A 23243-nucleotide genomic window follows, 5' to 3' on the forward strand; every position below is an offset into this window, starting at 1 on the left:
GCAAATTAACAATATCATAAGGGAATTCCTGTTTTTGTTCTCGCTATATCATTTAATTGTAAGTAAAATGGATGATTCAAGTATGGAAACACTATGAAACATGTAATTGGAAAAAAGAATAACAAGTTATGTTTGCCACACAATCCACATGTGGTGGTGTACCGACTGTAACTCATAAATTCATCATGGAATGCAAGCTCTAAATGCATACATTTATAGATTATACAAATCTCTAAGTACAATTGTCAGATGCACCGAGTGCATACAAAACGTATTTAATTTGATGGGGACACGTAGTCAATACACCACTATGATGGTACCTTGACAAATCATAATAATGTCTACAACTTTGTCATCCTCGTGATAAATCTATATTCTCTTTTTTGGGGAAAAAAATTCTATATTCTCATAATGTTGGTGATGGTTAGCCTCCTGTAGCCTCTATTCATTATGAACTACGAATATTTCGAGTATGTCTTACCAAAATCAATCGAAAAATTATTGCAATTTATGTTTTTACTGATTTACTCAAGAATATCTACTTGAGAGCCTTATCCCCCCTACTCTAATATTTTCCTAACCTATGATAGTTATGAAGAACAATATATTTGTAATTGCTCAACCTAGCATATAAAAGGGAGCCACCCCGATATTATTCATGCAATTGCCCTTTTTGTAGCTAGATCTACACCTTGAGACATTAACAACCAACCTTCGACACAACAAACACCACAACCTATAATCCACATCATAGTTGATGTTGAACTTGATGCTACCATAGATGACATCTTGACACTCCTCGAACATCATCACCTTATACATAATATTGCAATCTTCTTGCTTGCTAAAGTATTAATACTGTGCACCAATCATAAACACTTGAAAGTATACCAAGATTCATAGATTGTAGTATTGGTGCAATATCATGCATGTCAATTTACACATGCACAACATCACAAGTTAGACGACCTTTGAGTGTTTTTTGAACCAAGCTCGAGGTATTGAGTTTGATTGACCAACCAGTACGCTAACGATCAAGGTTGTGTAAAACTTGATGAGAGCCTCTAAAAGTAAAATAAAATAAAAGTACATTGTGAAGAGGGCTTAGCTCATTATGAAAGGACAAATACTCACAAAATTTTGGCAATGGATAAAAACTATGTTTCAATAATTAAAACAAAGCCAATATTTAACTCTTAAGTACTATATAGAATAGTCTAGGAGTAAAAGTTGATAAATAACTAGAAAATTGCCGGATGACTCTTCTTAAATGCATATAGAATGCATGGTTTTCCAATAACAAAGCTTTAGAGTTGATCAATGCACTTGATGAAAAATAATATACAAACTTTTAGGAACCTAGGGTGCACTACGTTTTGCACCAAGGTTGAGTAGTGTTGTGTCATGATCAAGGTTGCGAGGACGAGAAACTTGCTCATAATGGAAGTTAAAAATTTATTGAACCATCTAATTAATATAATCATACTTGATTGACCTTGTTGGTGTAGGTCATACACACGTTATGGTTAACATTAGGGACAATGCAAATAAATTTATGAATTCCAAATCCTTAGGCTTAACATTTGGAGCTTACATACATATTCATATCAATCATAAATATGTATGGAATGTTTTCTAATGAAATATTCAAGTTTGTTGTAAAATGCATTTCGAGTGTTGCAACCACAACGAAGGTGACTTGAAAACCTTGTCTCAAATGTTGTTGTTCAATGTTATAAGGATCTAAATAGTCATTCGACTAATTAAGCATACTTTGGGAATATTTGCATATGGTAGAATAAACGTTGATATTCCTCTGAGATTGATTGCTTGGAGGTGAGGTCCATTAGGTGAAGGCCTCTTACAACCTATGCTACAAGAGATAACAATGTGCTTGCACCTTGGGCTTATAAGTTATCATAGTAATTTTGTGTTCCCAATTCAGACACTTGGGAGGTGATAACATAATAAGAAGTGCATGTTAGGGTGGAAAATAAACCAAGGAGTAATACAAGTAGAGAAAATAATTGAGCAACAAGAGTGATGTGGCCCACAAAATGCAACCTAAACTTGAGTTCCAATGCAAGTATGTTGATCTCAAAATGTTTATCGACAATTATGTCATATCCCACCTTTCAATACATGTACCATAATGTACTTGTATGGTGAGGAGCTCAAGGTTTACAACTAATCGTCTTAATTAATCTCTAATGTTGCTTCAATGATATTGTGTCAAGATCCATTGTTACAGACATCACCATATAATATCTCGTGGTAAGATTGTACCATAGTATTCTATACATGTGGATAAAATACTACGGTACAATCTTACCACGGGATATTACATGGTCATGCCCGTAACGTCCACATTGTGAAACACAAATATCAACATACTCTATTTAAACAAAATGATTCACCAAGTTTATTATGAATCTCAAACTTCTCATTGAAGGAGTGCATCATAACACATGTCTTGAAGGGAGGCATGTGATACCACAATATTAGTGTTAAGCTCTAATGAACATGAAAATGATAATGACACCATTGCAATATTGTTGTGAGGCATAATGTATTGCTTGTTTATTTCTGTGTAGTTTATAATGTAAATTATAGTAATATTGTGAACATACAATTGACAATTTGTTGGGGCATTGTAGTCTCTTGTATGACATATCAAGGCAAGTTATGTTTTCACATTCTATCATAGTGGTGGTGGTTTATATTAAACTTGTAAGAAGCTGGAGAGGCAACGTGAAATATCACACTTTTTGCATGTCACAATGCCTTATTTTATAACCATAAGCTATAATATTCATATGACTAGTTGGACTCGTCATAATGTATCTTGTGTAATAAATCCTTTGAAAAAGTATATTTCCCAAATTTTAAATTCCAAACATAGATTTCATAAAGACATGCATTACTATAAGACATTATTTACCCTTCTCAATCTCATATTTACTCACATTACTAAAAGCCAATGTGCTTCTACATTTTTTTAATTTTTAATTTATATTTTTTCCAAAACAAATGTGCTTCTACATTATCTCTATTTACGGAAAAGGCAATTAAATTTTAGTTTGATAATTGACTCTAGCCTTTCAATATGTACGTTGTATTGTTTTCAATACTTGGGATATGGCATTTAGTTTTTTGAGCACATTATCAATTATCATGATCACAAACTAGAACTGTAAATACAAATGGATCACAACATCAAACTAGTTGCTTAAGACTTGAAACTACAATATTAGGGTTTTCATTCACAATCTTTGGAAAGTAATAAGTTAAATGGAATTGGTATGGATTTCTAAACTCTTGTATTTGATGCATGAAGCTTGTTAAAAGGTAGTAATCTCACAATTCCAATTAACGGCATCCAATGTGGATTGTTTTTTGGAGAATCTCCAACCCTCTATGGATTCTATTATGCTTTTGTTTTTGTTTTTTTTCCATAAAAGATAGTACATTAGTATTAAGAAACTCATAAGGCGATACATAAAATATATACATTTAGGTAATGAGCCCCTTTCTAAGTTCAAATTATTGGCTTAAATAAATACTTCGATGTAAAGTAGAACCATGCCACCTTACCAGAAATTCGTCTATTATGCTCTTGTTGATAAAACCCGATACGAAATCTTTATCCGTTAGGGTGATATCAACAAAATTTTCGCAGTGTGAACCTTCGATAGATGGATAAAACAATTCTTGATTTGTATTCATATCCATGCAACCTTTCTTACTTTAGTATATGCAACATTCAACTTTGTTCCACCGACATGTTTTGAATCAAAATAACTAAGAGATAAGACAAATTGATGTTATTGTGTGGATGACACCAACTATGATTGGAAATATCATGGTCACTTTCTCATAAGAAGAGGGTTTTTTGTGGAACCAAAGAATATTACAAAGAGTCTCTTCTAGTAATGGAGATGATAAAGCACATGGCTCATAGAGGGAAAACATTATAAAAAGCATGGCTCAATGAGGGTAAACACTATAAAGCATATGCAGCTCATGTATTTTTTGTAAGATCACTTGTAAACTTTTATAGCTAGATGTCAAATGAGAAGCTTGATAGAACCAACTTTGCAAGATGAAAGTGCAAAATGACACCATTACTTGTTGGAGAAGGATATTGGGGCTACATTGAAGGCAACTTGACGGACATGCTAAATCCATGAAGAAACAATTATATCAAATGGCAACAAGGGACTAGCTGCATGATGTATAATTGTCTAACATTGTAGATGCACAATCACATGGTTGGCTACATCTAAAATCCAAAGACTCCAAATGTTGCATGATAAAATCTATGTAAGATTTTTGCTGCTAAAGACAATCACATGCAATCTTCAACTTAGACAAGAGTTGAATAACATGCAACTAAAGGTTATAACTTATATCAATAAATGACTATACCCTAAAAAATAACTTGTTATGAGATTCTCTTGTCCCCATCAATGTGTTGATCAATATGAATGAGATGATGCAAATATTTCTCAGTGGCTTATCATAACTGTTTGTCTTGTGTAGAGCTCCCATCATTGCAAGAGACTCACTCCCACAATCTCTGACCTATGGTGAATGTTTCTCATAAAAAGGAATTATGAAGAAAACAACAAGTATTTTGGCTTTGAAAGCCGAATGTTGTGCTCTCACTCTAAGAACAATTGTGGAGGATGGAGAGGAAGATGATTGACAAATAAATTCGATGGGCAAAACATTGAGTGCATGGCAAATGTATTGGCAAGGTGTGGACTTCCAAAACAGGAACATTAACAAATGCAAAAATAGGAATTTTGGAAGAAGGGGAAGTTTCCATTGTGGACGAAACAACCAAAACTAACCATAGTGTTCATACTTCGGCAAATCCGACCATGTGGAGGTAGTCTGTTGTCCAACATCCATAATCCGTCAACTCTAAATACAACAAATAGGGTATGGAGTGCTTGATCGATAACTTGCTTGATGACTTGTTTGGTGATACTACTGATGACTTGCTTGATAATTCAAACGACCAACTTTTGGCATGATCACTTGAAAGGTTTTCTCGATTAATAGAAAATGCTCAAATTTCAAGGTACACTAAACCTTATTTGATTAGGCAAAGCAAAGGTGAAGAAACATGATCAATACAAAGACAATCATATATGTCACGGAGAGGCCATGAACGGCCACTCCGACAAATTTGCAAACTTGGGTTCATTTGTAGATAGTGAATCAATGTGATTATGCACAAATAAAAGTCAAGAAGACTACCAAAGGCTTATAAACAAATACATCACTCAAACTTTGAGAAAAATGCAATGACCTTGTTCGTCTATAATTACATGGAACCATGGTACACCTTCATGGTGAAGGTACATCGATCATCCTTGAACTTGAAAGCTTCAAAGAAGCAACTCATGTCCCTCAATGAGAGATCTAACCCCATTCCAACCTTCAAATATGGAAGCTCATCTTTATTCCACCATAGCCACAACAATATCAATCAATCTATCTATCTATTGCAAAAGATTTCCTTCATTAGTATTAAGAAAAGCGCCATAAAGTTACAAAATGTACAATCACAAAGTGTTATATACAAAAAAGATGATCATGACAAGGACTAGGGGTGATGATATTTCCATATCGGTCCTTGAGAGGAGACTATGAACAAAGGCAACTTCCTCCATAATTGCACAATAATGTTTTTCTTTCCTTAAGAACAACCTTCGAAGAGCCAATCATATTGTCATATTGCCCCCCCAATACCGCCAATAAGCTCTCCCATAATTCCGGCAATATACCTGAGAGAAGAGGATTATGAAATCATATCATCTTTTACAACGATACTTTCATAAGATCCATAATTTAACCGTAGATATGGTTTTCCATACATGGGCTGCACGCATTTTCTTGCGAGGTTGCTAAAAAGGGGAAACAAAAATTAGATGCATGTTGATGACTATCATAGTCTTTGGAGCATCATCTGCCTCATACAACAAGAGACTGGAATGGAGAACCTCCTCATATTGCTAACCCCCAAGAGAAGAGGCAACTTGCATTAATTGTTAGGAATAAAGAAAGAACTTTATTCCATACCTGTTGGGCTAATGAGCATGACTAGAGAGTGTGCTTGGTAGGTTCATGCATGTCACCTCAATAACAACATTGTCTAAGAATGATTGCCACATCTCCTTTCAATGACTGACCTACTAGTAGTGTTGCATATAGTAAAACCCATTTGAAGAGAATATATTTGGTTGGTCCCCGAAAAGACCAAATCCATTTCCAATATGCCTTCAAATGAATGCTTGAAACACCCCACTTATTCCAATGATTTTGAGTTGTAGGAGTTGAAATATTCTTAGACATGGGTAAGGTTCTACCAAATTTCACAGTGTACTAAAAGAATAGAACTTTCTACAATGGATCCATCATGGGATTGGTCTAGAACAGTAATTAGACGACAAATATCTTCACAACAAGAAAACACTCGATGAACAAGATCAAGGAGTTCTCAACAACACCTATACTACATCAAATTAACTCGTTAAGCTTGATGGGGAGTGCAAGAGCGCTAGTACAATATCAAAGGTCATCATATAAATGACCATAATGACATAAGATTAGCTTGAGGGGGTGAGTTCAAATGACATGCATAATCACATATAACTTTGTTTGTGAATGTACGCTTATTGGGGCACTCTTTTGCATTAACATTCACCATTAATGTAATGAATGGGAGATGTTTTTGCATTGAATGAAGTGGGTACCTTATAACAATCGGCAACCACAAACCGAACCGCAAAACCCCGACTTAACGGTTTGGTGGTTTTTAAATTTTTAAAAATTGTTACATTTTTTTTAAAACAACCTTTTTATTTTAAAGCCTAATTCTCAGATTTTAGGAAAAATCTTTAAAATTTTGAGAAATTAAAATTTGAAATAATTAAAATTTTAAAAATTTTAAATTAAAATTTGACCTTAAGTTGAAAACCAAAACTGAACCACGAAACCATGGTTTTAGCGGTCTAATGGTTTAACAATTTGAATTTTTACCTAACGGTTCGGTTTAACGGTTTCATGGTTTGGTTCGGTTCAAGTTTCAAAAATTTTAAATTGTTTGGTTTGGACACTCTCGAATTGAATCGAACTGTTGCCGATTGTTAGTACCTTAGATATCCCTCTCACTCTCCTATCATTACCTATTATTTCTAACTTCTAATAGCATAGAAGTTTCATATAAACCAAGCTCCCACTCATTTATAATGTTTTGGGTAACCTTGATTTATAATTGTTTTACGCTTAACATCATTTTTAGATGAACTGAATATGTATCCCTTATTTTGCTTAAGAGACAAGACTAGTTGATGAAGGAGTGCCACATGGGCCTTCTCCATACAAACCTTTATCAGATGACATAATCCGATATTCTATCCAAGGAGAAGTCTTCCTTGTAGGAGATTTTAATGCAAGAACCCAATCCCGACAATATTTTGGATGAATAAAAATCTAGAAATGGTAAAGTCGATCCTTTAGACATAGGCACCACACGTAGATCAAAAGATCAAGATGCAGACACCATGAGCTTTGGCCATCATTTGCTCAAACTTGGTAGTTGGCATCGGATGATCATATATAATGGTTCAGCCAAGTGGCCAGGCTCGGAAGAGCTCACATGTTTCCCACATGGAGGAGGGAAAAGCACAATGGACTATCTAATAGGACACCTTGAAGATATCCACATGATTAACTCCATGTCCTATTGGCGCATACCATAGTTTCCATCACACCACAATACATTTCACACACGAGCTATTAGACATATACTCCCGACATGTTCAGGCCCATCTCTCCTCTCTTGATTCCTCCTTGCCTTTAGAAAGCCTTCCTACGGAACTCGCATACATCCTTCACTTCGCAACAATTAACAACTTCCCATATACGAAACACTCCAATCAAGGTAGAGTAGGGTCTATGCCACATAATAGATGGTATGATGAGGATGATAGGGACTTACATAGACAACTTAAAGTATCACAACTGAATGGTACTATCACCTCAATACAAGCTCACAAAGAAATGCGCAAGATGACACGTCATAAGAGACGAGCGTGGGAAGCATCCCAATATTGGGAACTCTACCATATGCTCATGAGTAGTGATTGCACCACTGCGTGGAAGAGACTACGGGAACCAAGACCACAAACACCCATCGAGGATCCCAACACTTGGCACACATATATACAGAGATACTTTACAAGTCCCAAACTAGCCACCCATTCCAATGTTGCCTACACCCCGACCTACCATGGGGACACTTTTCACGACCTCTAGGGTCATGACGGTCATAAAGAAATTACAACACAGGAAGTCCATGGACCACACAAGATTGCGAACAAAACACATCATATATGCACGAGATTGCCTAGTACCTCCCTTTCTAACTATAATCTTCAATCGAGCCCTCACCGAGGGCTTTCCACCACACTAGACTATGAATACAGTGGCCCCCATACATAAGGGAGGGAACCCCATGGACCCAAATACATATAGGACCATTATGATAGGCCATACACTTGCTAAATTATATGGTGCAGTAATGGAAGCAGAGCTTAGCGATTATATGGAGACCTTAAATCTTTGAGCACCTGAACATGTTGGCTTTAGACGAGGCTTCTCTACTATTGATCATATGTTCACACTTAGATGCTTAATTGACCTGACAAAAGCTCGCAAGTAGAAATTATACTGTTGTTTTGTGAACTTCTGCAAAGCCTTTAACACAATCCTTAGAGAGCAGTTGTTTGATAGGCTTAAAAGCTTGAAGATACCATATGACATTATTTGGGCCATCTACGCAGTAAATGAGCAAGGCTCCGGGTGCATACGATGCCTAGGTGGCCTATCTTATTGCTTCACTAGCACTATTGGTGTAAAGCAAGCCTGCCCATTATCATCAACTCTTTTTGGGATCTACATTGATGAGATCACGAATTTTATTGCTCGTAAGGGAGGCAATGGAGTAGTCGTTGGGGGTACCCAAGTTCATATCTTGCTCTATGCAGACGACATAGTTTTGCTCTTTGAGTTCGAACACGACCTACAAAGGCACCTTAACGCCTTATATGACTTTTACACACAACAAGGATTGGTAGTGAACCTAGGGAAAACTAAAGTCCTTATCTTCCATGAATCGGCTCAAGTTAGAACTAAGCATCACCTAACCATCTCCCATAGCCCAATTGAGGTAGTTGAATCATATTTATATCTCGGACTCACTTTCAGTGCCCGCTCAGGTAAGTTTTTGATGACACAAGTAGCAAAGGATAGACATACGAGAGGACATGCATTCCTATCACTATTAGAGAGACAATGCCACTAGGCATACTTTCAAGAGCTATAGACTAAGGGGTGGCTCTACGACTCATTAGTGACCCCCTCGCTCATGTATGCATCAGTGGTTTGGGCTCCAAGGCTACCATCTTCCATGTGGACGCAATTGGAGAGACCATTGGTGATGATGCTATCATGCCAACTTCGAAGCAAATTGACAGTACCACATGACATTATTAGAGTTGAGTTCACTTTACCCCCGATGTTAGTAGAAGCACTTTTTCAACTTGTAGTCTTTATTCATAGGATACATAACCAACCGCATGATAGGATAACTCATCAAGCTTTTGAAGCATCTTGATCACTGTATGAGTTCGACTATACTAGCTCATGGTGTGGCATGATGTTGACTTGGCTTCTTGCAAACGGTCTAGACATTAATAACCTACCTCCCCTTAATAGGTACAACCACAGATTGATAACACTTTGATCTCTCACGAGGACCGTAATAAAGCAATACACTAAGAAATATGGAAAATTTACACTCGATATAAATGGATCACCCCACTAGAGCCACTCCCATCTAAAATGTTGTACTATAAGGAACACAATTTTATTAGACAACCAAAATATCTAGATGCATTCTTATCAAATGCACTAAGGGTTGCCAATGGACAACTTAGAAGATTATCTCACCAACTTGAGATTGAGAATGATTGTACTAATGACGTCCCTAAAGAGGAAAGGATATGTAGATTATGTCACATAGAGATAGAGGATGAGTACCACTTTACATGCAAGTGTCCAACTTATGCTGAGATAAGGGCAAAATACCGAGACATACTCGGTCCCTCTCCCACCTTCCCCAAACTATTAGATACTCTAGATATAAAGAAATTAGGAAGATGTATCTTAGAGCTAAAACAACGTAGAGAGAATAAACTGTAACAAAATGTTGACGATAATGTTTCTAAGATTCACCAACATGTAACAAATGAAGTTTTTTAGGAACAAGGGGAGACGACGAATGTGGACACACCTGCACCACTCAACCTCTTCATTGATGAAGTAGAAAACCAAAGAAGAACCAAATGCCCTCGAATGCCAGGTTTCAAAGCAACTCAATATGGTGTAGAAGCAATTAAGAAAATAAGGGAACGTTGTCGTGAAGAAAACCGTCCACAAGCGGAATCGGTGCACCGGGGCGTAGGAACCGGCTCTTCATGCACGTGCGCCTTATGTTGTACATAGGAGATCCTAGGCTGGTAGATTCGGTAGGTAGGAAGTAAAGGGGAAACTGCTCCTTCCTTGCCTATAAAAGGAGGGAGACGAGGAGGGGCGAAGGGATCGCAGAATCGGAGAGGACGAAGTGCTGTCGGATTGCGGGCCGAAGGCTTCTCTCTCTTCCATACTCTGTAGTTCCTTTCTGTGCAGGTCTCGGGAGGCTCGTGCTGCTCTGAGGAATGCCCGAGTGCTTCCGGCAGCACCTCCAACCTACTCCTTTCTTTCTGTGCATTTACGAACAAGCATCGGCATCTGTTCGCCGGCCTGTTCGGTTGTAACCGTCTTCGTGTTCTTGTTGTTTTGTCTTTGTTAATACATACATACATTCACGTCTCTTTGTGTCGCTGTCCCACTCGCGTCTTTGTGTCGAAGGGCCGTGTCCCTGTGAATCTACGCTCGCACGTAGTGGGTCTCTCCTCCTTTCTCACTTGCTCTTCGGTACAGGACTCCCGAGGTCCCGCCTCATTCCACGCATCCGCGAGGAATACCTCGGCAACGTGAGCTACACCGCCTATAAGCCATGGTTGGGGTTCCTTCTACACTGGGACCACAGGTCATACCCACACCGAAACCCTTTGACCTCCCACTTCTTTTCGAGAGGCTTGGATGGAAATGACACAAGGCCTAGTACAAAGTCATTTCCTTTATATCGAAAATGTTACATCATAACATGTTTTGTACAATACTAGAACTCTTTTAGCTTAAGTTCTATTTTTATTTTTGATGATAGGGTAAATACCCTATTTTGTTGTACACCAATTGTTTCATGGGCCAATTTTGGCCTTAGAAGATGTTAATATATGTTTCATTCATTCATTCATTCATTCTCTGTCTCTCTGCCACACACACACACAAATATCTTACTCGGTGTACTTCTATACATTGAACCATACTCTCTAGTTCTTTCCATGTCCTCGAGCTCTTGATTGGGAAAAAATAAGAATAAAAGGAATGAGAAGGAATATACTAGGATACATCGTACAACTCTAATACAAAAAATGAGACGAAGGAATGAAGTCACATTTTCCATGAAATTAGAGAAATACTAGGAAGCAAGAGCTTCAAAATGTATGTATATGATTTTCTTATGTCTATGAAATTACAAATAATTTTGGTTATGTCATGGATGATGAAGTCAACACTACTTGAAGGTTGGAAAAGGACAAGAATAACCCTAACTTGCGATAGTTAAGAACCAAGAGTCCCCCCGCCCCCGCCACCGCACCAACCAAGAGTCCCCCCGCCCCCGCCACCGCACCAGAGGTGAGAGAAGTGGGTTTCAAACCCAACAAATAATGCTTATAGTATAACAACTTAGCACTAGGGTATGCTAATTACGAGAGAGAGAGAGAGAGAGAGAGAGAGAGAGAGAGAGAGAGAGATCACAATTGCCCACTGGAGGTCAGGGGTTCAACCCCTACATTTCACAGTGGCATCTAGTGAATGAAGAGGATATGTATGGATGAATCGGGGTCTCGAACCTAAGACCTAGGGATAGTAGTGCGTAACAACTAACCACTGGTCCACTAGGGCAAGGTAATCATGATAAAAGAAAGAGAGAGCGAGAGAGAGGGGGGGGGGGGGGGGGGTAGGTAGGGAAAATGAGATTTATGGGGAAAGTGCAGGGGCATTTTGCGTAAATATAATATCTCTTTCTCTTACAGTCTCGTTCTCTTTTTTAGTCTTCTAAGGTCTTGTATGTAACAACATACATTCTCTAGCTGCTTTCTGCTTGAGAGACTAGACAGGCAGGGCTTTTCTGAAAAGGAAAGAGAGAGAGAGAGAGAGAGAGAGAGAGAGAGGTTTTTGTCGGGACAACGAAACAGAGCAGATGTTCGCGACGCGAGCCTGCTTCTCCGCAGCAGCAGAAGCAGCCATCGCCGGCGGGAAGGCCTTCAGATCTGCTGCTCCTCCTTTCGAGCTTCCCCCCTCCAAGATTCTTGAAGACCTGCTTCGCGAGCATGGCCCTCAGACCGTCTCTGACTGCTGGAAGCTCGCCGAGGTACACACACACCCCCCTCTCTTTATTCTCCGAAATTACCCCTCTGTTTTCATTATCTCTCCCTCATGCTGCCCCTGGTTAGTTCCTAATGGGGCAAGCTTTTATGGTGGTACTGTCCAAACAAAAAGTGTCCAAGTTAATAACTTGCCACACCTACTGACCCACAGACTGAAATATCCAAGTGTAGAAGGTGAATATCTTGAAATCCAGCACCCATGGTGACCATGTAGTGTAGAGGATCTTGGCCTTGAGGCGTCACTGACAACAACAATAACAACAACATGAAGGAGCAACAAGGCTGGAATTTAAAGATATAAAGCAATGCAACTACATTCAGTGGAAGTTGTGAAAATACTATGTCTACTAATAAAGGGCATATTTAGACTATACCCCGGAACTCAACTGAGTTCAAAGCTAATTCAAGCCTGTGTTTGCCAAGCTAGCCATCATCTTTTGCTAGCGAAGAGTAACACATCAGAAAATCATGATCATGTGTTTCTGTCTAGATTACACGTTGCATGCTGGAGCACGTGTTGCACTCTTGATCACGGTATGTGCACTAGAGCATATGGTGCACCCTTAATCACATGGTAAAATGGAAAGCACATGGGAGTTTGGGCGAAGGGGAGACTATGTAGCTCTCTCTTTAGTTAAAGATAATTTCTTTCTTTGTCCTACATACAATTATTGCCAAACTTTTCCCTGTATGTGGGATCTCCTCCCTTTGCCTTTTTTTCGATGGACATTCTTTAAAGCATATGCCTTTGCACAGCAAAATTTGAAGAAGGCAAAGATAGATGATCGTCATCATCATCATGAAGAAAAAGATGATAATTATGATGAGAATTTTAGTGATTTTTCTGTGTCTTCTCATGCACACTTCCAATGATTCAATAAGCTCAGGTTAGGTTTGGTCGAAATGTACCCCATGTGCCAATTGCATCATGACAGTGTTTGCTATCCATGATTGATTATGGAATAGCTCCATCCAGACAAGGGTGCTAAAATTCTTGTATATGGGATACAATATGTGTACAACGCCAGCCTTGTTGGCTATAGCCAGAAGCTTTTACTTACTAAACTGTAACATAAATAGTTTTCATCACGTTGTAATGTAAACCAGGATACAGAACTTGTACTGCTTGTAAAACTTGTATGAGGGTGATCGACTGAGTGATTCATTTATGTCTAATATGATTTAGATAGAAAGCTCTCACAACATTATGTATATGGCTAAAGAGTAAAAACCTTGTGGCACAACATGGTATATGTATCAAATTGGTCCGCAAGGCATGTCTCTTAAGTTGTAGGAATGATTCTTTGAGACTGTGAAAGAATTTGTGGTTACTAGAAACATGGATCAATGATGTATATGAAACAGAAATATACATTCCATTGTTTTGTCAGTTGTTGAATGTTCTCAGAAAAAAACAAGTTTCAGTTGTAATGTAATGTTGGGTTTTATAAGGATATTTATTGGTCATTACCCCATGCTAAAACATGTTTGGCTTAGTTAATTTATTTTTCATTTCTTTCTTTGTTTTGAAATGACAGCCTGCAGGGATTAAAAGCAAGATCCGCATGAAGGCATTGTTAATGTGGCTTGTGGGGAGAGGAAGAATTCGTCAGGTTTGCCATCACATAAAGGAATCAAATACAAAGGAGTTCTTGTATGGTCCTAAGAAATCACCACCGTCCAAAGGCATGAGTGAAGGACTTTCCGAACAATAAAAGGGAACTCTTATATGTTTTTTTATTTATTGCTATATGCTTTCAAGCATGAATGATGTATGTGCTATGGTACCAGACCGATGAGTGTCAATGATCGACCATATGGTATTTTGCTTAATGTTAGTATAATGTGTTACAATATTTGCTGTCCTGGTCTTTTTAAACTGGATTTTCTATGCCTATGTCTAATCATCATCATTGATCAACTAAGGTTTGGTCTGAATCAACACACAACAAGTACGTTGATAACGTATGCGGTGCACTTTCAGACAAGCATACATTGATAACTTTCAAACAAGCATAGGATAGTGGTATAGGTATTACCCAGTAACAAGAGAAAGATATATTAACGTCTTCTTAAGGCCAAACTTGGCCCATGAGACGGTTGGTTTACAACTAAATGGGTATTTATCCAATTATCAGAACTAAAATAAAATAAAGTAAATAGAGAGATTTTGTTGGAAATAGATAGGCTTGATTAGTAGATATTACACAACACAGTTTAAGTTTAAGTTTACATGGGAACAATTTTACTAAAATAACTATAGTTTTTGTATATTGCACTAAATTGTAGCAATGTAGTTAATCTTGGGGAAAAGTACCAAGATACCCTTAGAACTTTGTCTACTTACTAGAATGCCCTTGGAAGTTCCAAATTTATCAAACTACCGCTATGTCCAAAAAATTACACTTTATTAAATAATTATACACTCAAATCTTTGGTATATAGGGCTAGTTTGGGTCCATTTCTTCCATCTTTGGTAAATAGGGCTTGTAGATTTGAGTGTATAATTACTTTATAAAGTGTAATTTTTTGGACATAGGGATAGTTTGGTAAATTTGGAACTTCCACGGGCATTTTGGTAAATAGACGAACTTCTAGGGGTATCGTGGTACTTTTCCCTTAATCTTAAGTCTGATAATTGTAAAAATTACAGTGAGGTAGTAACCACTTCATGTAGACAGTAAGTTTGAGTTATGACTCAAAAATGAGAGGAGTTGTGATTAGGAAGCAACGGGCACCATTATAATTCTAAAGCTAGACTTAAGTTTCACAGATATGTATGCACAAAGAATTGGCAAAGAAATGAAGCCTTCATAAAGGGCTTTTACATAGTGTAGTAGACAAATGGTTGAGGTAATTTTGACAAGGGATATATAATCAAATTTAATGCCTTCATCATTTATGGAATCATGAAAAAATAGTAAGAAATTCCTTGAATTCTTCTGCTGGCTTATTTTATGTCTTTGCTTTTGAACTTTGAATATAAGAGTCTTACATGCGAATAACTACTCTTTTCGGATGTAGGTACTCTCTACACACTAAATGTGTCACCTTCTGTCCCATCTATGATTTATTTTTTATTATCTTTATATGGCGTAGTAATTTATTTTATACATGTTATGTAAGAATGATGGTTTAGAGCTCAAGATTTATATACAAGTAATTTCTTACACATGAGATGAAGAGGACGTGCGAACATGGTATGTTGTGCAAGAAACTTAGAAGCACAATTGAACAAATTGAGCTTAAATATTTAAACCCTTCAAGTATATAACAACAAAAATGAAAAAGCCGCGATGAAAGAAGAGAGACTACAATATCATTATGCTTGGATGTGCACTTTTTTGACCTAGACATTCAATTGCATGCTACAAACACTTGTTTTAGATTTCTTTTAGGTCAACCTTAAATTTGTACCGAGTGGTCATGAGTGTGAAGCCAAGTTTGAAAATTTCTAAAACATCATGGTTTGCATGAGTTACCCAAGAACTCAACTTGTTCAAAACCTTTGATTTGAACAATAACAATTCATTCCCAATCTGCACACTATTGTTCGAGTAATCGTGCCCAATGATATCATAAATATAAGGACATGCAATAACATAAAAATTTACAATTGATGCCCACAAACTTCAATTGGTATTGTAATTGTTTTGTTCTTCGTTAGGTAAAATTACGGGAGGAAAATATGCATGGAGAATGACTCAATGATACAGAGAAGTTATCTTATTTAATAAAGGAGACAAGAAAAAGAGAGAGAGTAGATTTGTAAGAAATACTCTTAAACTAGAAATATAATCGACAATCAAATGAAAACCTTGGCTTTAAATGATCATAAGCTCTCAAAAATGTATCAAATGGTTATACCACATAGGAGCTATTACAGTGGTAACCACCCTTGTTGGTACAAGAATCAAAGCAATAAGAATAATATTTATGAATGGGAGAGTCATTATTGTCAATATTAATGCTATTAGTAGATCGCAAACACAAAAACTTGGAATCAATTTTGTTATCATGTTACAAGGATTTTTTTAATGATTTGACGAGAAACCTTAGGTTAAGACAAATTAAGCTACATGGTTCATTTGCAAATAAACTAGTCGGTGAGGATTTCCTTATAAAAGAGGAAATGAGTGAACGGTATAAACTTATATTAGCCTAATGCCAAATATGCACCTTGGGCACTTGCTCAAATCTTATGAATATTTCTTTTGGCATAGTTTCATCCATTAGCAAGATATAACAACGATGAACACCCTCACTCATTTACTGTGACTAAAATTCGAACAATAAATTTGTCTAGAGAGAAGGGATTGATTGACATAGATATGTGGTAGAGCCTCTTAAACACTACAAGTAGAGCACGTAAAAAGGATCTCTACTGTGATCAAGTTTCCCAAAAATATAAACTTTGTGTTGATTTAGCAAAACTATCAAAACATGTATATGCCAAATTAGGAGGAAGCCATAATCAATCTCATGTCCATTCACTCACCAATAACTCGTGACATATAATTAGTTGTACAAAATCTCTTTAGTCATATGGCACGATAAACCCCCAAGCCAACATTAAACTTACACCCATGACATTATACTTTAATCATATCTACTATTGATGTTAACTTACTATCCGTCATCATAGTATTCAACCTTGGTGTGCTTGTGATAATGTAACATTGGCAAAAATCCCCATGCACAAAATCGAGCTAATGCCAATCAATTTTCCACCACATGTTCTTTCATGTTGGTAAGTAGTATCACCCTTGAAGATTTTGAGAAAGTTAAGGTTAGTTCGTACAAAGATATTGCCTTCATTTCTTTTGGGATCCAACCGAAATGTCCACAAACATTGGCACACCAAAAGGCAAGAAACATGGAAACACATGAATGACAAGTTGAATGCAATGTATGCTATATATAAGTACAAGGATGAAGGAGCAATGGCCATACTTAACTAGACATGTGAAGGGGTAGGAAATGGTATAGGTAAAGAGTTCATCATTGGTGAATGTGATTGGAATGTTGATTGTTATATATTGAACGGATCGTCGTGATCGGAATGTTGATAGTGATTATATATATATATATATATGAAAGGAGATCTGAAGAAGGAGAGGGTTAAAACACTAGAGGGGCTATTTATTAGGCACAAAAGCCTAAAGTACAATGATGGGTGAAAGTGAAACACAAGGGTAAGTTAAGTGGCATTTCACGTGGAGCTAAGGTGGTCGGTCGCGCGGTCCAGGTCTAGTAGGGGCGTTGGCCGATGTAGTTGCCGGGCGGGTAATAGTTACAAGTGATGAAGACGTTTCCGTCGCCACACGTGACCTTGGCGCACCCGACGTACCGGCTGTCCTTCCACACGATCTGGGTGTAATGTCCGCACCCATCGTAGAAGGCGCACGCGTTGAAGAAGTAGCTGTACCAACGTTTCTCGCCCGCCCACTGGGTCACTGCATCGGACGGGGCCCAGTCCTTGCCGGCGCTCCCCCAGAACACGTTCTCGCCGTAGGGCCCGCCCGAATGGTGGAGGCCGCAGTCCCCGTAGACGGCATTTTGGGCGGCCCACCATTGGGCGTATCGGGCGAGCTGGGGGTGCCATTGGAGTGGGGCATCGCCCACATCCGCGCGCGCTTCGTTTTGGACGGCCAAGAACTCGGCCGCGAGGTTCGGGCTCTCGTCCATCGAGTATAGCCCAGACCCGGACACGGTCACTGGCCCCCATAGAAACATAGACCATGCCCATGTCCATGCCCATGTCACCCCCAACACCCACACCTTCCCAACCAACATTGGTAGCGGCTGCTGTATGTGAATGAGCTGAGCCAATTTGCCTTCTGGTTTCTGTTCCAAATGGCCTCCCCTGCTTCTTCTTCTTCTACTAATATTACTACCACTACTACTACTTCTTCTTCTTCTTCTAAACAGAGAGGAGAATTTCAGTAGATTTTGTAGAGGGTAAAGAGAGAGAGAGAGTGAGTGTGTGTTTGTGTACTTCTACATTTACTCACTCACTCTCACTTAGTCTCTCTCTCAAGTTGTGTTCATGGAACAGGAGAGTGGGGTTGGGTCCTACTGTCTACACACCATAGAGTGATTCACATCCACAGAAATTATAAGGAGTTCGTTTTCTTTTTCTTTTCCCCCAAGGATCAACACAATACACAGGTCTCTTTAGGTTTGTTTGTTTCTTTGTTTGTTTGTGTGTGTGTGTGTCCCTTTCATCTCCCCCCCTCAAAAGAAAAACATAACATACATATACATTTAGCCCGTGTTTCCGAAAATGCACACAAGGTGCTTGCAAGGCCATCAGTTCCTATAACTTACTTTTTTCTTTTTCTTTTTTTGGAGGAACTGGGGGTGGGAATCCTTTCAAAGGCGAAATGGAAGTGAAACAATATTTCTACGCGCGAATAAGGGCGCCTTAGAAAGCAAGCTGAGTGATAACTTGTTGACAAAAGATTGGTTCTAGTCATGCAGATGCAATATAAAACTTAACCTTGTGAAGCTACAATGTAGGTAGAAATTGTGAAATTCTCACTATTGCACGCACCATGCTTCATCAAGCGAGAATATTCCATTGATTTGGCGAATTGTATGTTTGTCATTTGTTCATTAAATGCATGGGGTAGAAGGCCCACAACAACCACCTCTTTGAATCAAGAGAAGGGAAGGGGGTCTAAGACAAGTAAGACTTACATGGAACCTTCCTTATCTTCCTAGAAACACTAAAGAAGGAGAAGCTATCCTCTACTAATTGTAATTTCAAGTTGGTGAGCAATGTAGTAGGTGCCTAACATTTGATTATGTCACTTCACAATACATGTACTAGGAAACCGTTAGTATCTATCTCTGTATCATGAGAGATCAGTTTGTCACACAACTCTCAATCATAGAGATGTTGTCAAGAACTCCATTCTTAAGTGAACTTGGGGTCGCCATATAGAATATTGTACAAGTTGCTTCGACCTCGCTCTTTTATATTAGTTATGCAATCAATCATATAGTCAAGGTAGTGAATAAAGCACCAATTGATTTGATCATTTTCTCTCCTAGGGCTCACAACAACAATGTATAGAAAAACCTATCGGTTGCACAATGTTGATGATGAATCTTTTGAGTATATTAATAGGAGCCCAATATTTGGATTCCTCTAATGCACATGTTTTCTATTGCATATTAAGCCCTTTTCTCGGATCCAAGCCATTAGTAATGTATTCATTTCATCTACAAATGGGAGAGAACCTCAAGGCCAAGGTGTTGAAAGCTTTATGTCGTTCCAAGTGGCTCATTCTTATACGTAATGCATGGTTTAAACTTACTAAAAGTCTTCATAAGCATAACCTTTGGTTTGAAGCTATTGACATTTGAACTTACAATGTCGACAAAAGTTTCTAGCCACTCATAACCCTCATTTAATCTTCCAAACTAAATTTGCTAAAACAGCCACACCATATGCATATAGCAAAAGCACGATGATGAGTTCATCAACCATTGTTCCAATTTAGTGACACATTACATAAAGAGAGTTAGATTGTAGTGTACATCCTCCTTGACATCAATATGGTTGGCGAAATTTTCTTTTCCATGTTTCACACATACGACATATCACCTAGCTCAAATAGCTACAATAAAAGGTAAACATATGTTTGGTGCTTGAAGTTATTGCAAGTGCCTTTACATATGCTCATGAAGCAATATACCAAATGCTTTGTTGAAGTCTAGGATGGAATATATCATTCATGTACTAACGATTTCGTTCATTAGAATTTGAAGATTGATGGGAAAATCAATGGTCTAGAAAATGTCCTTGTCTAGAAAATTGGTAATGTCCCTTCTATTGTCTCCAACCGTATACACTAAATTGACTAAGTTTGCCCGATTGTTTATTTCTCACCCATTATGTAGAGAGTTTTGATTTGTTTAGTTCTCCATATCATGTTGCAATGCACAAACAAACATATCATTTAATTTCCCTTATCTTTGAGCATTTGGGGTTCTAGTAAATTCATCAAGCAGATTTTGGTTTTCAGCATTCTTTATCAAACTATTATGCCCTTGGAGTTATGTACAATTATTGACTTCTTTACAAGATGTTTCATGAAAAAGAATTTGTCTATGCATGAAGAAATTTCTCTCTTGAAAACTTGCCACTCACATTCTAGTGCTACATTGTTTGGGAGTTTTGTCTTTTAAAACATTTGATGGATCACTTTTGCATTCAAAAGCAATCGATTGTTTGTTGTGGGTTAGACATAAATGCAACATTAGCAATTTAATCAACACTTTTTGTGATACTTTCATCATCTGCTTGAAGATTGCGTAAACAATTCTATATCAATCATACAAGATAATGTAGTTTAAAACACGGGCTCACTAGCCCAAGTAACATACTCATCACATCCTATTACACTCAACACTAAGAAGTATAATCCTTATGAGTGAAATGAACATGGAAATAGAGAATGGATAATATCATTAACAATGTAATTGAGTTCTAGATTACAACTATAAATGCGGTTAATGCTAATGTGGTTGCACCTCTCTATCTCTCTCTATACATAATAGAAAGGGTGTGTATTTACTTCTAGACGTTGCTAGTTATATTTATAATTTGGACATTCGTAAATGGGGTCTCTTTATAACTATAGAATTTGTATTCCTAATTAAAGTATGAATGTATATTTGTGTTAATATTTACGAGAGTGGCCATTATTAAAATATGCAAAGACGGAAAAATACGTTGTTCTAATGTTTGTGCATAAATATGTGGTCTTAGAATTATGGTTGGACTTTAGATGTGTGAGTTTTTTGACACATTTGAGACCATTATATAAAGTCATATGGTCTGATTTTGAATTCCATTGTTGGAGCAAAAATATGTATATGTGATCCAATATACCTTGTGGACGTTATATTTTCCATCATACTCAATCACACTATTTCCATTGTGTTTCTACATGTGAAGGCATCAATGTCATTCCATAAAAATACACATTATGGTATTAATACACAAGACATAGAAGTGACTTTCAAGTTTCCATGTTGATGTGCTACTTTTTCAACCACCCATACATCCACCCTATGAGGTTGATAATGGAGTTTGACGACGAACCCTAAAGTTTTAATACCACCATAAAGATATAAAAAGAGGTGGATTAATAGTGGATACATAAGAAGGGGCCATTCAAGGGAACTTACTGCACCCAATTTGTAGTAAAGGTAAGTTGGCTAGGAATGTTGTAGCTAGAAACTATAATACACATTTGCATTTTCTTCTTCACTGACATGGTGTTTGCTCCCATGTGACTGTAATAAAGACCCTCCATTCTTCACATGTCCCACCATAAAGTGTACAAGAATAAATGCCCATGCCACATTCTTAAATTGTTTTATATTTCTGTATTATATACATATCCAAAGGCAACAAGGATTTTATACCATCAAAACTTTACACTTGACTACGTCTGTGAAAACACTCTTATTTATCAAAATGGAAGGGTCTTATTAATCTTCACTCTTGATTAATTGCTTACTTTTTTATTACATTTTTTATTTTTTATTAAAAAATGACTCAGGTCTTCTTTTTTTCCAAAAAATCACTACTTCACATTAGTTAGCAAACAAAATTACATCATAGAACTCTCAAAATTCCTCTCAACAGTCTTATTAATCTTCACTCTTGATTAATTGCTTACTTTTTTATTACAATTTTTATTTTTTATTAATAAATAAATAAATACTACCTCCATTAGTTAAGACAATGTACGTAGGATGTTACAATTTATTTTAGTGCATTAACAATCTACATAATACTGATATTAATTCATTATAATGACGATTGCATAATATATTTGTGACATACATATACATACTTGATATGGACATAAGCATCACACAAATTCCAAGTACGTAATAACTTCAAATATTGCAACTTAAAATCTTGTCACTAGAATGGATCACACTATCTCAAAATTCTTTCATGTGTATTGACATTGTTTAGGTAATGGGGAAAATGTCCAATACAAACAACATTATCATTGATATATCATTCTATGTATTAAAAAATCGCCATCGTTCATGACAACATCAGGTATTCTATTAAAACTGTTGAACAAAATATAAAAGTTAGTTTTATACTTAAATATAACTTAATATTTGTGCTAATTTGTGGATGGTTGTCGATGCAAATCAAGTTTAGTGCTTGAAGGTATGGCATGGTTTTAATTTGTTTCTTATTTTCTGCATCATAAATCAAGGATAGAGATGGCCATGCATTTTATGCCACTTATAAGATTGTAAATTGTAATGAAATTGGACATTTGAGATTCAAATTACTATTCTCATTATTTCTTTGGTGGTCTTATAACTATGTGGGTGTGCATGTGCACATGCGCATACAATGTGTAGAACATGTTAAATCATAGTAAGGAAGAAAACCCTTCAAAGGGTGATAACGAATTAATCATGTTTAAAATGTGAAAGAGAGAATTAATATCTCAAAAGAATGATAGTTTCACCAAAATTTGTATTGCCAATTGCATTGGCATTTTTTTGTAAAATTGATCAATACTACACTTTCCTGTGCACGTTATCCAAGGACGTCTA

General features: G+C 37.1%; 2 protein-coding genes across 2 annotated transcripts; one reads left to right on the forward strand and one right to left on the reverse strand.

Annotated features, from left to right (window-relative positions):
• The first annotated feature begins 12421 nt into the window (after positions 1-12421).
• LOC147869455 (uncharacterized) lies at positions 12422-14488 on the forward strand. Its single transcript, XM_087329726.1, has 2 exons — positions 12422-12616; positions 14171-14488. Exons 1-2 carry the CDS (start codon positions 12446-12448, stop codon positions 14345-14347), a joined length of 348 nt encoding a protein of 115 aa, XP_087185852.1. The 5' UTR covers positions 12422-12445; the 3' UTR covers positions 14348-14488.
• A 2788-nt stretch (positions 14489-17276) lies between these two features.
• LOC147869456 (pathogenesis-related protein PRMS-like) lies at positions 17277-18462 on the reverse strand. The gene has a single exon (XM_087329738.1). The coding sequence runs from the start codon at positions 18426-18428 to the stop codon at positions 17883-17885; it is 546 nt and encodes a 181-aa protein (XP_087185864.1). The 5' UTR covers positions 18429-18462; the 3' UTR covers positions 17277-17882.
• Positions 18463-23243: the final 4781 nt, after the last annotated feature.

Source organism: Azolla caroliniana, unplaced genomic scaffold, assembly GCF_043228905.1.
Source record: "Azolla caroliniana isolate FFs.n. ecotype wild unplaced genomic scaffold, voAzoCaro1.0.p SCAF_1, whole genome shotgun sequence".
Lineage (NCBI taxonomy): Eukaryota > Viridiplantae > Streptophyta > Polypodiopsida > Salviniales > Salviniaceae > Azolla > Azolla caroliniana.

What these genes read in the sequence shown, in the direction of transcription:
- LOC147869455 (XM_087329726.1), top strand. Translation starts at nt 12,446, where the DNA reads ATGTTCGCGACGCGAGCCTGCTTCTCCGCAGCAGCAGAAGCAGCCATC. An exon ending in ACTGCTGGAAGCTCGCCGAG is followed by an intron (nt 12,617 to 14,170) that starts GTACACACACAC and finishes TTGAAATGACAG; the next exon opens with CCTGCAGGGATTAAAAGCAA.
- LOC147869456 (XM_087329738.1), bottom strand. Translation starts at nt 18,428, where the DNA reads ATGTTGGTTGGGAAGGTGTGGGTGTTGGGGGTGACATGGGCATGGACA.